Source organism: Leptodactylus fuscus, chromosome 2 (genome assembly GCF_031893055.1).
Source record: "Leptodactylus fuscus isolate aLepFus1 chromosome 2, aLepFus1.hap2, whole genome shotgun sequence".
NCBI classification, from domain to species: Eukaryota; Metazoa; Chordata; class Amphibia; order Anura; family Leptodactylidae; genus Leptodactylus; species Leptodactylus fuscus.
In genome coordinates, this window is record NC_134266.1 from 248,885,722 (window position 1) to 248,902,614 (window position 16,893).

The 16,893-nt window shown below is 44.7% G+C and overlaps 1 protein-coding gene across 1 annotated transcript in view; it reads right to left on the reverse strand.

Annotated features, from left to right (window-relative positions):
• The window catches only part of LOC142194130 (uncharacterized), a 33,432-nt gene extending 16,575 nt beyond the window's left edge, over nucleotides 1-16,857 (reverse strand). Inside the window, exons 1-5 of the mRNA XM_075263148.1 lie at nucleotides 16,705-16,857; nucleotides 14,073-14,177; nucleotides 13,110-13,231; nucleotides 5,410-5,441; nucleotides 2,851-2,900 (exon numbers count right to left, since the gene is read on the reverse strand). Of these exons, the coding sequence (XP_075119249.1) occupies nucleotides 2,851-2,900; nucleotides 5,410-5,441; nucleotides 13,110-13,231; nucleotides 14,073-14,177; nucleotides 16,705-16,857 (462 nt within the window). The remainder of the gene's footprint in view (nucleotides 1-2,850; nucleotides 2,901-5,409; nucleotides 5,442-13,109; nucleotides 13,232-14,072; nucleotides 14,178-16,704) is intronic.
• Between the last annotated feature and the right edge of the window lie 36 nt (nucleotides 16,858-16,893).

A 16,893-nucleotide genomic window follows, 5' to 3' on the forward strand; every position in this document is an offset into this window, starting at 1 on the left:
GGCTAAAATCACTGAATAGCTCTGGCTTTAGACCACCGACGCCAGTGATTGCTGCAGTGGTCACATGCATGTACTTTACTACAAGACAAGATCGGAAACACTGTATCACCACAGCTTCAAGAGGATTTATCAGGTGAGTTTTTGTAATTTTTAGATTTTATTGGATTCTTCGCTTTTAGTGATTTTCAACCACCCTAAACTTTAAATATCCAGCTTTGAACAGTTTTGCAAGAATTGATATATTCCATCCATTTCTGCTGAGCCGTCCTCTTTATGAATTTACTTTGTTATAGGAAATTACATACTGGCTTATATTTACGATAAGTTGTGTTTATGATTAATTGACCAATAATCCCGGGTAACTGTCCTTGTCCTAATTAATTTGGCTGAGTGCCAGGCAGTATAGACGTCACACTACTCGCGATGTTGGTATTAGTTCCGCTTGGTATTAGCCGAGAAGAAAACTTTAACGCACTTTTATTAAACCAACGTGGGGTTAAATAGCAGCAGAGAAAGGAAGAGAGATAACAACAATGTAAATTTTCATATTCATTCCTGATTGGTATGGTACATTACAATCAAACAGAAAGAGAAAGTTTAAGCAGTTCCATATATAGTCAGCTGCTCCCGGTCCTGCGCGCTGTCCCAAGGGAGCTGTCTTCTGGCAGCAAGCCAAGCATTTGTTTTTCTTGCACTCTGAAGTGCAGGTGCCATCTTGTCAACGTATCACTATATCTCAGTTTCAAGCATAAGCAACTATATCTAGCAATCAGCTTTTAAGGATAACAATGTTTTTCCTATGTAACATGATTATAACCTTCACATTTACATATCAGGCGATCCCTCTGCTAGATCATCAAAACAGATAAACCAGAACATAACAAACTTATAGCTAAGTACAGACGGCAGAATTAACCTATTTATGAAGTTTTTGGAAATCTACTTGGGGTCTAATTTTTATCATTTAGCAATTTAATTAAAAATGGCAACCTTTTATTCATCTAAAAAACCCAAATGTAAGTGTAGCTATGTTTGGGGCCGCTATACCGAGTGGAGTGTTAGGAAGAGTCGGAGGCTTTTCTAGACATCCATCCACGCATGCTTCTTTTCACCTCGAAAGCTTTTTTTTTTTTCCAAGCTGAAATGCCACATTTTTGCAGCCTCTCCAGGCTCATTTTTTAATGGCCTATCGTCAGGGTGAATATATGATCAATAGGGGGCGACATCTGTACAGAGCCAGAGAACAGGCCATAAAAAACAAAAAAAACAAAAACATTTTAATAATTGAAATGTCTGCCTCTTCACCTCTCCTACATCCATTTTTAGATATGGAACCCAAAATTGAATTCCATAATCTTGATGTGATTTTGCATGGGTTTTATAGAGCGTTAATATTACATTGGGATCTCCTAATGCTCCTAAAATTCTTAGTTGCTTTTGACACTAAGCACTGCTGCTTAGCTCACTTGTAACCCCCAAGTCCTTCCCTTCTATGGTTGTCTCCAATACTGTTTTACTTATGGTACATTCACATCTGATCCATCCATTGGAGGACCAAAAGAAAAATGGAAAAATGGACAAATCCTAACAAAGATGGACACAAATGGAGCCCGGATGACCCCACTGACTATAATACTATTTTTTTTTAAAGCAGGCTTGCTGCACTTTTTCGACCGGCCGTATTTGAGCATTTATCTGGACCAAAAAAAACCCCTTCTCCTCCACCAAACTCCTTGTGTGTGATCTTCACATAAATACAGTCCAAGTTACCTTTGAATGGGTGAGGTCGGCCACAGCTTTATTACATATATATATGGCATATGTATATATATATATATATATATATATATATATATATCTGACATAAGCAGTAACCCTGTTCCCCTCCTCCTCAGCGAACGTTGTGGTGTGTGCCCCCCCGGAGTGCCCCGCCTCCTCGTGGGCACGCGTTGGACTTGTTTCCGGTGGGGCACGTCGCTGGTACTCTTCATCGCTGAGAAAGGGGGCCATGGTCCTGCTACTATGCCACCGGATCTCGGTGTAAGTCTATAACGAGGTCCGACCCCCCCCCCAGCAGGAACAGCGCCCTCTCTATGCCACCTTGAATCCCCGAAAGAAAAAGTCCAACCCAATATCATTCAGGTGTACACCATCCTTTCGCAGTAGCATCCGATTGTCCCCTTCAAGCTGGTAGTGCCTGACCACTACTCCGCCCAGTGTCTGTATGTGGTGTGACATTACTCTGTTGAGGGCTTTCCTTGTTCTCTCAAGTGCGGGCGGACTAATAGCGCCGTGCCACTGTGATCTCGGAATCATCTCAGACCATACAGGGACTAGGGCTGGGAAAAGTGTTGGAAACCTGCAGAAATTCGCTCGCATCCTAGCAATCAGTTCTGGCCGCCGGATGGAGACCATGTCGTTGCCACCTGCATGGATTACTAACAACACCGGGACCTAGGTGGCTCTACTAGCGTTGAGGACCTCCAGGAAGACTTGTTCCCACTTCATGCCCCGTATGCTGAGCCACCGCACCTGGACGTCTCTGAAACCCAGCTGGAGGCCCATCGGCCGGACTGCTGCCCGCTCTGCGGCCCAAAAGACATAGGAGTTTTGACAGCTCTGTGCAGGATGGACACCTGGCACAGATGTGAATATAGCCTTAGTGTATATGCAGTAATACAAGTTCTGTAGCCTAGGAGCATTACTTTGAATATGCCAGATTTTTGCCCACAATGCCAGTTTATCAGGGTCTCTTTGTAATATACAATAATCTAGCTCAGTTTTAACAATTCTACAATGTTGATCAACTATAAGGTAAAATTGATATGGAAAAGATGACGGTGATATTACCTGCTGCCGCTGCTGTGTGCTAGTCCCAGGTGAGTCATGTGAATTACTACCTGTGTAAGTATAATGACATAAGACAAGAGGACGATTCACTAAAATACTTTTAGAGCTTAAAGGGAATCTGTCAGGTTGTTTTTCCACTCTATACTGGTGCCGGCATGTGCAGCGTAAAGTAATGGCCTTAGGCTGCATGCACACGCAGTTACGCCGGGCTTGTAAAAATACTCATTCACATCCGTACACGCGAGCGCTGCGGACAGCTCCCAAACACTTCCCATTCACTTCAATAGGAGGGCTCGTAACGCCAGCATTACGAGTGCTCCCATTGAAGTGAATGGGAAGTGTTCGGAAGCCGTCCGCAGCGTGTACGGCTGTGAAAGAGTATTTTTACAAGCCCGGCGTAACTCCGTGTGCATGCAGCCTTATGGTGCCTCTCACTAAGATTTCTTTTGCTTATAAGTCACGTTATAAGTTTTTAAAAACTTCTGTAAATTTGCCTTAACTAAAAACAGGGGCGGGGAGCAGCTTCATCTAGTTATGTAGTCACTGAGCTAAATCACAGCCTGTGCGGTATGACTGACATGTCCCTCACTGTCAGACATCAGCCTGATACCCTACCTAACAGCCCCCCTCACAGGGTGTGACGTGATGACCACGACGTGCTGAAGCTGCTCCCTGCATCCCAGGACGAGGTATGATGAATCTGTGTAAGGTTTAAAAAGTTTATAACATGAATTTTCAACCATGTGCAGTCTCTGGGTCAATAGAAACGACAGGGATGACACACAGTGTCCGTGTTCTGGATTGAAGAGAGAGTTGTTACAGCTAATAATAATTTTTTTGTGACTATCATGTTTAGTTCCTGTACAGGAGGGAAAAACCACCTGACAGGATCCCTTTAATATGATAAGAGAAATCCAAATAAGAAAAGTGAAACATTGGTCCATAGCAAACAATTAGATTCCCGAAGCAGGGTGTAGCAGAAGGGGGTGCAGAGGCAGCAGTGGCTACCAGGCCTTGGATGCCCCAAAGATTCCTGTGTCACATAAAATATACCAATATTCTACATGACACAAGCTGGTGGCCTATTATAAATTTTGCATTCAAGCTACACTTCTATTGAGAGGCCCTTTATAAATGAAAGCAGTAACTTGATTGATTGTTTTGTCCGTGTACTAAAAGTGATCCATGTCATCTGTCCTGACACCTCCCACTTGGCTATCTCCATAGACTGCCAGTATACATGTTGCACGCAGCCCGTGTGCTAACTGGCTGCTGTTATTACCATGGTCGTTCTTCCCTTTCATTTAATGAATAGGAGCCATGGAAGCAGGGCTGTAAAATCAGACAGGAATAGGACTTGTTCCATATTTTGCAGCCCAAACTGTCAGCCTGCACGTGTGACCTTGGTATTCATGGTTATGTGTACGGGCCCATAGAAATGAATGGGTCAGTGTGGTGTCCAGCAAAACTGTTGTTTGCAAGGGGGCTTAGGCCGGGTTCACACAGGGTTTTTTGGTCTGGAACCTGAGGCAGAGGCCGCCTCAGGTTCCGGACCAAAATATGGGTAGCTGTGATTGGATGCTGGTGCAATGCACCAGCATCCAGTCGCGCACTAAGCTCCGGATTAAGCCCAAATAAAAGGGGCTAGTCAGGAGAGAGTGTCTTCAAGCAGATCTGCCTGAAAGAATGAGCATGTCGCTTCTTTTTTCTGGGAGCCAGAACAAACCTACCTCCAACTGATAGGAGAACCTGTGGATATAGTCAGAGGGATATATGTTTTCTTACAGGGAAGCCTATGGACAACTTAAAGAGTATCTTTCATCACATCCACCAAGTCCAGCTCTTTGCATCCTCTAATACAGGAGTAGGGAACCTTTGGCTCTCCAGCTGCTGTGAAACTACAACTCCCAACATGCTCCACTCACTTCCATGTGAGTTCCAAGAACAGCAGAGCCAATATGCATGCTGGGAGTTGTAGTTTTGCAACAGCTGGAGAGCCGTACGTCCCTACCCCTCCTCTAATAGGTGCTATTCTGTAGCCTCCATCATTCCTGAGCATTAAAAGCTGTTAGTTTTGGTGCCTGATATCTTAATCTCTATACTTTCAGGTGGGCGGTGTCAGGTAGGAGAAGGCAAGAGGGTGTGACTCTGAGCTCTGGCCCTGGCTGCCTCTGCAGCTCTGAATCACACCCCCTGCCTGACACCACCCACCTGACAGTACAGAGTATCATATGAGGCAACAAAACTGACAGCTCTGATAGCTTGGGAACAGCAGAAACTAAGTGAAAAATTCCACATGAGTCTATTAACAGATGCTAAGAAATGGAGTTAAGAAATGGAGTTGGTGGCGGTGGTGGAAGGTCCTCTTTAAGGAACAACCTGGCATACAGTTACACATCTTAAGGGGTTATGTTCAGTGCATAGGTCAGTTTTTCCCAACCCACTGTAGGAGCTAAATGTAAATATTGTACATGATGTGAATACATTCTTATATTCAACTACCAGATACACAAAGAGACAATAGCACATAAGAAGAGAAATTGCAACAGAACATCTTACCATTATCAGGTTTGTGATCTTTACAATATACACTGTAAAAGAGATTTATAGAGTATCATTTAGTGCAATGTGAATGGACATCAGACAGTTTACTTTTAAAGGGATCCTATCATTCAGATGGAATTTTTTTTGACTAACACGTCGGAATAGCCTTAAGAAAGGCTATTTGTCTCCTACCTTTAGATGTCTTCTCCGCGTCGCCATTCCGTAGAAATCCCAGTTTTCGCCGGTATGCTAATGAGTTCTTTCACAGCACTGGGGGCAGGCCCCAGCACTCAAACAGCACTGGGGTGTTCCCAATGCTGCGGGAGAACTCTCCAGCGCCGCCTCCATCTTCTTCAGGAACGACCTCTTCCTGTGTCTTCCAGCGCAGGTGGTGAAATTTGTAGGTGTCGGGCCGAGCCTACTGTGCATGCCCGCGGCCACAAGAAAAATGGCCACTTACACAGTAAGTAAGCGGCCATTTTCTTGTGGCCTGTGGGCATGCGCAGTCAGCTGTGCCTGAGGCCTACAAGTTTCACCTCCTGCGCTGGAAGAAGACACAGGAAGAGGCCGTTCCTGAAAAAGATGGAGACATCGCTGGAGAGTTCTCTCGCAGCATTGGGGACACCCCCAGTGCTGTTTGAGTGCTGGGGCCTGCCCCCAGTGCTGCGAAAGAACTCATTTGCATACCGGCAAAAACTGGGATTTCTACGGAACGGCGGCGCGGAAAAGACATCTAAAGGTAGGAGATGAATAGCCTTTCTTAAGGTTATTCCAACGTGTTAGTCACAAAAAATTCCATCTGAATGATAGGATCCCTTTAAGAATTAAAACCTTGGTTATATAGATCGGTGTGTGTGGCTTTATAGACTTCTTGTATGTGGTAAAACCATGTACACAAGCCTTGGGTAGTAGGGCTGAGTAGGGTGCGCTCCACAGTACTCAAATGCTACAGAAATTTTGTATTTAATATTTAAGAAATTTCATCTATACATTGCAGAGAAAAAAAACATAAAATCTATGCAGATTTCTAGCAGAAGTCCTGCAGATATTCTGCTGCACAAAATCTGCAGCATTATAATCCTGTGGGAACAATGGGACAGGTTTATATCATATACCAGAAGTAATATACAAAAAGAAAGCCCTATGACTAAGAGCTCTCAAAAACAAAAGGGAATATAGACACCGAGCAGACCGTAGTGTAGTATTTTTTAAGAACGTTTAGAGCGTTAAACAGAGGAATGACGCTCACCTTGTAGGGTTGTGAGCCCAAGTCACAACTCTGAAATCGCAGTACAAGGAGACCGAAGGGTTAATCTTCGGGTTGAGGCAGCATGTTCCTAACACCACATGGGTGTATAAGCGTATACACAGAGGACCAATCTGGATAAATCCGGCAAAAAAGGAACTGCGCTCTTCTTATTGGCAAATACAGATTTATTGGCATCAAACTCACACACAACGCGTTTCGGGCGTATACCACGCCCTTCTTCAGGTGTAATAGTTTCTTCACCGCTGGGAGAGAGGAACCCTCTCTCCCAGCGGTGAAGAAACTATTACACCTGAAGAAGGGCGTGGTATACGCCCGAAACGCGTTGTGTGTGAGTTTGATGCCAATAAATCTGTATTTGCCAATAAGAAGAGCGCAGTTCCTTTTTTGCCGGATTTATCCGGATTGGTCCTATGACTAAGAGCTTCATTCGAAAGGCATAAGTGTCGTGGACACCGATTGTAGTGTTGTAGTGAGGATGTAGGTCTTCTGGAATCAGTCCACCATGCAATAGTTACTTTTGTAGATCAGAACACTTTATTCCATGCTTCCATCATGGCTCCCTGTCTAACAACTCCTCCCCCTAAGCTCAGCTCCTCCTCCATTACTACCTCACTGTTCCTAAGCAGACAAAACAAAATAAGTAATACTGGGTTCACACTTGCGCCCAATGTCTGTTCATGCAGGTTTCCTGCATAAAACTGAGCAGGAGACGGAAACCTGCAGGACTCTTTCATACTCATTCATTTGAATGGGTTAGAAAGATGTCCGGCTGTGAGCGCTGGTGAGCGTTTTATGCTCTCCGCGGCGAAACCGTTTTTTTTTTTAAAAAATCGGACACAGAGTCGGACATGCAATACTCTGTGTCTGGTTTTAAAAAAACGGTTTCGCGGCGGAGAGCATAAAACACTCACCGGCGCTCACGGCCGGACCCGGTCTGACAGTTTTCCGTCTTCTGCATGTAATTTTGTTAGTAGGGCTCTAATTATGTGCATATGGCCTTTACTGTACCTCCATACATCTCCAATTTCATATGGAGGCAGGGAGAATAGATTCATACATAGGACACCCTATAGGTGTAAATCTCCCTATATTATAAAAATGAATTTCTGTCTGTCTGTCTGTCTGTCTGTGCTCTAATGCGAACCAAACGACTGGACTGATCTTCACCAAATTTGGCACAGAGATACTTCAGGTATCCAGGAAGGTTTAAGACGACACTCCAACTCGCTCGGACGTACCGTTGCTGAGATACAGCATTCCAAACACAATGCCCCCCCCCCCTTAGCCAATACAAACCTGCAAGTCTTTCACTCATATTCCAACTGCAATACACAGTCACTCCACATATACAACCCAACACTGATATCCAAACTGAGATACATGCATCAGAGGATTAGATACACAGATCAGCACACAGTATCACACGGCAGAGGATTAGATACACGCGTCTGCACACAGTCCCAGAAACCAGAGGATTAAATACGCGCTTCTGCACACAGTTCCACATGCCGAAGGATTAGATACACGCGTCTGCACAAAGTACCACACGCCAGGGGATTGGATACATGCGTCTGCACACAGTACCACATGCCAAAGGATTGGATACACGCATCTGCACACAGTTCCACACACCAGAGCATAAGATATGCACATCTGCACACAGTACCACATGCCGTAGGATTAGATACGTGCATCTACACACAGTTCCACATGCCGTAGGATTAGATACTGCCCTCTTCACACAATACCATACAGGGGAGGATTAGATACTCGCATCTGCACACAGTACCACATGTCAGAGGATTAGATACGCGCGTCTGCACACAGTACCACATGCCGTAGGATTAGATATATGCCTCTTCACACAATACCACACAGGGGAGGATTAGATACATGTGTTTGCATACAGTACCACACTTTGGAGGATTAGATACATGCCTCTGCACACAGTACCACAAGCCAGAGAATTATATACACGTCTCAGCACACAGTACCACACAGAGAGGATTAGATACACGCGTCTGCACACAGTACCACATGCTGTAGGATTAGATACGCGCATCTACACACAGTTCCACATGCCGTAGGATTAGATACACACCTCTTTACACAGTACCACACAGGGGAGGATTAGATACGTGTGTCTGCATACAGTACCACACTTTGGAGGATTAGATACATGCCTCTGCACACAGTACCACAAGCCAGAGAATTAGATACGCGCATCAGCACACAGTACCACACAGGGAAGAATTAGATACACGCATCTGCACACAGTACCACACGCCAAAGGATTAGATACGTGCGTCTACACACAGTTCCACACGCCGTAGGATTAGATATGCGACTCTTCACACAATACCACACAGGGAAGGATTAGATACGTGTGTCTGCATACAGTACCACACTTTGGAGGATTAGATACAAGCCTCTGCACACAGTACCACAAGCCAGAGAATTAGATACGCGTCTCAATACACAGTACCACACACAAGAGGATTAGATACGCGCATCTGCACACAGTACCACATGCCGTAGGATTAGATACGCGCGTCTACACACAGTTCCACTCACCGTAGGATTAGATACACGTCTCATCACACAATACCACACAGGGGAGGATTAGATACGCGCCTCTGCACACAGTTCCACACACCAGAGGATTAGATAAGCATGTCTGCACACAGTACCACATGCCGTAGGATTAGATACGCGCATCTGATTACAGTTCCACATGTCAGACGATTAGATACGCACATCTTCACACAGTTGTACACGCCATTAGATTAGATACACGCGTCTGCATACAGTACCACATGCTGTAGGATTAGATACATGCGTCTACACACAGTTCCACATGCCGTAGGATTATATACGCGCCTCTTCACACAATACCACACAGGGGAGGATTAGATACGTGCGTCTGAACACAGTACCACACTTTGGAGGATTAGATACATGCCTCTGCACACAGTACCACATGCCAGATAATTAGATATGCGTCTCAGCACACAGTACCACACGAGGGAGGATTAGATACGTGCATCTGCACACAGTACCTCACACCAGAGGATTAGATACACCTGTCTGCACACAGTACCACACGCCAGAGGATTAGATACGCGCGTCTGCACATAGTACCACATGCCGTAAGATTAGATATGCACGTCTGCACACAGTTTCACTTACCGGATGATTAGATACGTGCCTCTTCACACAATGCCACACGGGGGAGGATTAGATACACACATCTGCACACAGTACCACACGCCGGAGGATTAGATATGTGCATCTGCACACAGTACCACACCAACAAGGATTAGATACTTGCGTCTAAACACAGTACTACACGGGGAAGGATTAGATACAGCTTTACTCCAGGTATCCATAACAACTGATCACAGGTTTTTCACTGATATCCAAAATGAGATACACATAATCACATGACACTTATGGACATACACACAAACCACATACAAAATACACCAGGGCAAAATTGGACATTTCTTATGGGGCCACTACACAAACATAAAATGTAATATACCCGTGCGAAGCCGGGTCCTCCCTCTAGTATATAAATAAATGTCATTTCAATATTATTTCCCACATGTTCAAAAATCATTCCTCCTCTTGCACACAATACAGTGTGAGAAGGTGCCAGGCAGAGTGCCGGAGTCTAGATATATCAGCCCGGGGTTTCTAACATATGTGTGGTCCAGGGTGGGTCTAGAGTAGGCCTCAGCTCCAGGTGTAGATCTTTGGCTCATTACTGGTCCAGAAAAAGGCTGCAGATCCATGGAGTGAGAAGAAGTGTATGGTTCTGTCCTGTAACCCTGAGTCCAGTGAGACTATATTGCTCCTGTTTTGTTCTTGTGGCTGGAAGTAAGCCACACGTATAGTTAGGTTATCCGTTCTGTTTAGTTAGTTGCTCAGACGAGCAGGTTTTTTTTTGCCTGAAGTTAAGGCTGTATTTTGTTTTGCTCATTTTGTGCCTGAAGTCAAGGTTTATTTATTTCCCTGTTTTTTTCTAAATAAACCAGTTTGCTGCACACTTTGTGTCCCTGTCTTGACTGTTTGGGTCCGCACCACTGCTTCTACTGAGCTAACTTCTCCACAATGTCTATTTCCATGTTAAGACGTTCCTATGCAATAATTGTAATTGGCCAAAGTGTAAGAATTATAGAAGTGTATAAAGCATCTTTAGTCTGCCATATTGTACATGCATCTGTTATTATTAGAGATGAGCGAGTAGTATTCGATCAAATACCTCGCCGCCATAGGTATGCGTGTAAGCGGCCGAACACCAAGGGGTTAAGCACCTAAAAATATCAGGATGGATGACCAAAAAATTACATAACCTGCTAAAAAGGAAAAAGGAAACATACAAAAAGTGGAAGATGGGAACTATACCTAAGGAAGAGTACACAGCAGTCTGCAGACTCTGCAAGACAAGCATCAAAGGAGCTAAGGCTGAACACGAATTGAAGCTTGCAAAAGAGGCAAAGAGTAAGGTAAAAGGATTTTGGGGATATGTTAAAAGCAAAAGAAAAGTGAAGGAGACCATTGGAGTCCTGAAGAATGACAAAGGAGAAACAGTTAACATGGTGGAACAGCAGGTGGAGTTACTAAATTCATATTTTGTATCCGTCTTCTCCCAAGAAACTAATGGAAATATCGACATTAATGGTGATGGAGATGAGGGGAAGGAGGACTCCAAGATGACTATAAGCAAAGGTCTGGTAAGAGAGCACTTAGCCAAGTTACAGGAAACCAAGTCCCCAGGACCAGATGATTTACACCCTAGAGTCCTGAAAGAGATAGCAGAGGAAATAACAGAACCCCTTGCTATAATCTTCGGTAAGTCATGGGAAACAGGAGTGGTCCCTTTAGATTGGAAAAGGGCAAATGTTGTCCCCATCTACAAAAAGGGGAAAAGGGACGATCCAGGAAATTACAGGCCGGTAAGTCTGACCTCGATAGCAGGAAAAATCTTTGAGCAAATTGTCAAGGAACATTTACTTCGGTACCTGGATGGGAAGGCATTATTTAACCAGAGCCAGCACGGCTTTATGACCAATAAATCTTGTCAGACTAACCTGATTTCCTTCTACAACAAAATCACTGAATGGTTGGACCAAGGGAATGCCGTGGACATAGTATATCTTGACTTCAGTAAGGCATTTGATAAAGTATCACATAACCTTCTTATTGAAAAAATGATTAAGTATGGCTTTGACAAAAAATCAGTTCGGTGGATTCACAACTGGCTTAATGATCGGGCACAACGAGTAATACTAAATGGCTACACATCGAACTGGAAGAAAGTCAAAAGCGGGGTGCCGCAGGGCTCTGTTCTGGGCCCAGTACTTTTTAATATCTTTATAAATGATCTGGACGATGGAATTATTGGGGAACTCATAAAATTTGCAGATGATACGAAGATAGGAGGAATAGCCAACACTAGAGAGGAGAGAGAGTGTATTCAAAAGGACTTAGACACACTGGAACAATGGGCTGAGGCGAACAAAATGGTATTTAACAGGGACAAATGCAAAGTTCTACATCTGGGTAACAGAAATGTAAAAAACATATATAGTATGGGAGGAATAGAACTAAGTGATAGCATAGGGGAAAAGGACTTGGGCATAATAGTAGATCACAAATTCAACATGAGCCAACAGTGCGGTGCTGCTGCAAAAAAGGCTAATAAAATTCTGGGATGTATTAAGACAAGCATTGAATCTAGATCAAGAGAGGTCATTATTCCGCTGTACTCTTCCCTGGTCAGACCACACCTGGAATACTGTGTACAGTTCTGGGCACCTCAATTCAAGAAAGACATCGATATATTGGAGCAAGTCCAGAGAAGAGCAACCAAAATGGTGGAAGGTCTGCAAACCATGTCCTATGAGGAGCGGCTAAAAGAACTGGGATTGTTTAGTTTGCAGAAGAGAAGGCTGAGGGGAGATTTAATAGCAGTCTACAAATATCTGAAAGGTAGTCACAGTGCAGAGGGATCTCCCCTATTCTCATTAGCACAAGGAAGTACAAGAAGCAATGGGATGAAACTAAAGGGAAAGAGATACAGATTAGACATTAGGAAAAACTTTCTGACAGTGAGGGTAGTGAGAGAGTGGAATAGGCTGCCACGGGAGGTGGTGGGCGCTCCATCAATGGAAATCTTCAAGCGGAATCTGGATAAACATATAGCTGGGATGATTTAGGAAAACCTGCACTCGCAGGGGGTTGGACCCGATGGCCCTTGAGGTCCCTTCCAACTCTACCATAAGAAGAAGAATAAGAATAAGTGCATCGAATATTCAATGCATTTAACCCTTGGTGTTCGGCCGCTTACACGCATACCTATGGCAGCGAGGTATTCGATAGAATACTACTCGCTCATCTCTAGACATTATGCTAACACAGTTGGAAAAAGGTAACTTACACATAATTTTTTGGATCAGGAAAACCCTTAGCTTTTACTAAACATGCATAGTGATAGGTTTTCGTGCAGGATTTAATGTCACAGCCGACTGTTGCTCCTCGTCTCTTACAAATACCGCATGACTGAAAACAAAAATTATATATATTTTTTAATAGAAGTTTTGATTACTGTAATTACAAAATTATGAAAAACTGAACACTTATGCATAAAAAGGTTTGACCCTATAATTCTCTTTTGAGTAAAAGCAGCCACAAGGTTGAAAGCATAAGGCCTGGATGCTACATGTGAATTGGGAGAGGAAGTGCATGTGCGGCCATTGTATAGGGCTGCCAGGACAGCGATTACATGGCGCACTCAAGGGAACTTTCACGCCCCTGTTCTCCCAATCACTGGGGGTCCAGTAGCACAATCTATTTAATACGTACATATTCACTTTAATGAGAGCGCCAGAGATAGCCAAAGTACAGAACTCAACTATCACCAGAGCTCCCATTGACAAGGATGCGTCCATTTCAGCAGAGATACACCTAAATTAAGCCTGGCTATGGTAAGGGGGTCTTAGGCCGGGTTCACACGGGGTATTTTGGACCGGAACCTGAGGCTTCGGATTAGACCCAAATGAATGGGCCTAGTCGGGAGGGAGTGTCTTCAGGCAGAGTTGTGAGGCAACTCCGCCTGAAGAATAAGTATGTCCGTTCTTTTTTCCGGTAGCCAGAACAAACAGCACCCGGAAAAAAGAACTGACCGACTCCCATTTATTTCAATGGGAGTCGTCTTTTGGTCAGGGTTTTGAGGCGGATACAGCTTCAAAATCCTGACCAAAATACCCCGCGTGAACTCAGCTTTAGCATTCAAACCGCTACTAATAAGCAATATATTCTCTATCCATATTATTGCTTCATTTTATTCTATAGTCTGATACATTTGAAGATGTCACTTATTGCAAGTCTTTAATGAACTTACCAGTTTTTTCCCTCTTTTTATTTCAGCTTTCAGATCTTTAATATCAAATTCAAATCCTTGTATACCAATTAGTGACTTCTTTGGTACTAACGAAGGGCAATACACCTGAAAAAAACAAAGGAAAATTACTCAAAATTAAACAATTATGTTGTATTATTTAGCAGGCCAACTCTGTTATCTAAGGACCTGGATACTAGCAGACCCGTTACATGGCCCGGAGGCGCACATAGCACATTATTTACACATAGCCACTCTAGAGAACCTACACTTATTTAGAAGGAGATTACTGCCCATTCTCAAACTGGGAAGACAGGTCTGGCAACAAGCTAAGCGAAAGACGGCTGACGCTAGTTTCACACATGCATTCGGGTTTCCTCTTGGGAAGTTCGGAACTATGTCTTTGGATGTTATCAGGGCACGTTCCGTTTTTTGATTCCCTGAGCAAACTATTCAATATTCCCCATGGAGGTGCGCATTTCTACCTATCGTTAGAGATGAGCGAACTGTTCGGATCAGCCGATCCGAACAGCAAGCTCCCATAGAAATGAATGGAAGCATTTCTATAGGAGCGTGCTGTGAGCATGCTGTTCGGAACGGCTGTTCCGAACAGTGTTCGCTCATCTCTACCTATCGTCTTATTGGTGTACTTAGGTCCCGATGTTCATGAGTAGAGATGAGTGAGTAGTATTCGATCAAATACCTCGCCGCCATAGGAATGTGTGTAAGCGGCCGAACACTAAGCGGTTAAGCGCATCAAATATTCGATGCGCTTAACCCCTTGGTGTTCGGCCGCTTACACTCATTCCTATGACGCCGCCTCCTTCTTCATCCGCTGCATCATCTTCAATGTCTTCCGGCACAGGCTCGTAACTTCTAGCAGAGCAGACTGTGCAGGCGCACAGGTCACGGGAAAATGACCGCTTGCACAGTATTGTTAGCAGCCATTTTCCCGTGGCCTGTGCGCCTGCGTAGTCTGCTCTGCTCTGCTAGGTTACGAGCCTGCGCCGGAAGAAGACATTGAACATGATGCAGCGGATGAAAAAGGAGGCGGCGCTTGGAGACACTTCTCTGGCAACAGAGGGGATGCCCCCTTTGCTCTGACAGAACTCATTTGCATACCGGTAAAAAACAGTATTTCTGAGGAATGGCGCGGCGGAGACCACGTCTAAAGGTAAGAGACGAATAGCCTTTCTAAAGGCTATTCTGAGGTCTTATCCACAAAAAAAAAAGTTTTAATGGTAGAATCCCTTTAAGAGTCCATTCACAAGGAGGAAAATGGTGCGGAATTTCAGCCCTGAAAAAAAGCATCCCATTGACTTCAATGGGTTCCTTTTTCTGTTTGTAAAGGTGACCACTGGTGTCCGTCTGCTGCCTGTCGGAGAGGAAATCATTTTTTTTAGGACACAAAGTCGGATATGCAGGACTCCTGAAATGCGTACTGTTGTTTTGCTAAATAAAGCCGTTACAAATTCTATTGTGGTGGAGGCGCAATTCCTGTGACTTGATTTTTTTATTGTCAGAAGGGCGTTTCTGACACTTAGCCAGGGACGCCCTTCTGCCCAGCAGTGCCTATCGCGCTGTACTGTGGAGCGGGGAGGAACACCCCCCTCCCCTCCTGAAAATACTCGTCTATGGACGAGCTGTGTGAGCAGAGGAAGGGGGCGTTCCTCCCCGCTCACACTGTACAGCGCAATAGGTGCTGCTGGGCAGAAGGGCGTCCCTGGCTAAGTGTCAGAAACGCCCTTCTGACACTAAAGCGCTACAGTCCCGGGACAGATAACGCTTTACACTGGGCACAGATCGGGAAAGCCGACAGTGCGCTGAATTCAGCGCACTGTCAGCTTTGCAGCAGTATATAGAACTGCCTGTGCCCAATCTGATGAAAGGTCCTCTTTAAATCACCACTGGAGTTTAGAATGACTACACTATTGGCCGCTCGGTGTTTTCTCTTGTTCTTTGAGTATGCAGGACTTTGTGTCCAGCTTAAAAAAAAACGGTTTCCCCGCGGACAGGCAGCAGGCGGACACCTTTACAAATCCATTCAAGTGAATGGTTTATAAGGTTCACCACCGGGTTTCCGTCCCCTGTCCAGTTTATCCGGGGTTAAAGATGGAATGCACACACCGGACAACAAGCACAAGTGTGAACGAACCCTGAACAGTAAAATGGCAGTGAATGGGAAATAAAACAAAAAAAAAAAAACCACGTTATGGCTTTTGGAATAGGAGTACAAGACAACTATGAAATGGATGAGATGGGAAGGGGTTAAAAGCACAGATAAGGGCTAGGCTAGGCTCCTGTTCACATGCCCTGGAGTTATCCATCCTACAATGGAGGCTTCAGTATGTCTGCCCCTGCTCATCCCTGTATGACAGTATAGCAAGGGAGTCTGTAACCCATAGCAAAAACTCATTCAACTGGAGCAACTGGAGAATTCACCAAAATCACCTGAATGAAGTATCTCCAGGCCTATCACTGGGCACAAGGAGGCGTCTACACATGGAACAGCCCTGCAAATCCTCTACCCCCTTCACACAGGTATGTCACATGACGTGCCCCCCCACAGAGGACCCAGTGACACCAGACCGCCATAGTCATGCGATTCCCAGCCCACAATGAGCCCTGTTCTCACCATGCAGTTGTAGTGCGCCACTATTTTCCCGTCAGGCGTTTTCTGCAGTTTCCCGGTCACTTCATTTTCCTCAGACTTTTTGCAGAAGACGCAGAAGTCCGGCGGAGACATGATGGAGGAAACGGCTCTGTCTCGGCGGCTCCTTCTGGACATGGCTGTACAGCCGAGGCTCCTTCTCATAGACCTGGC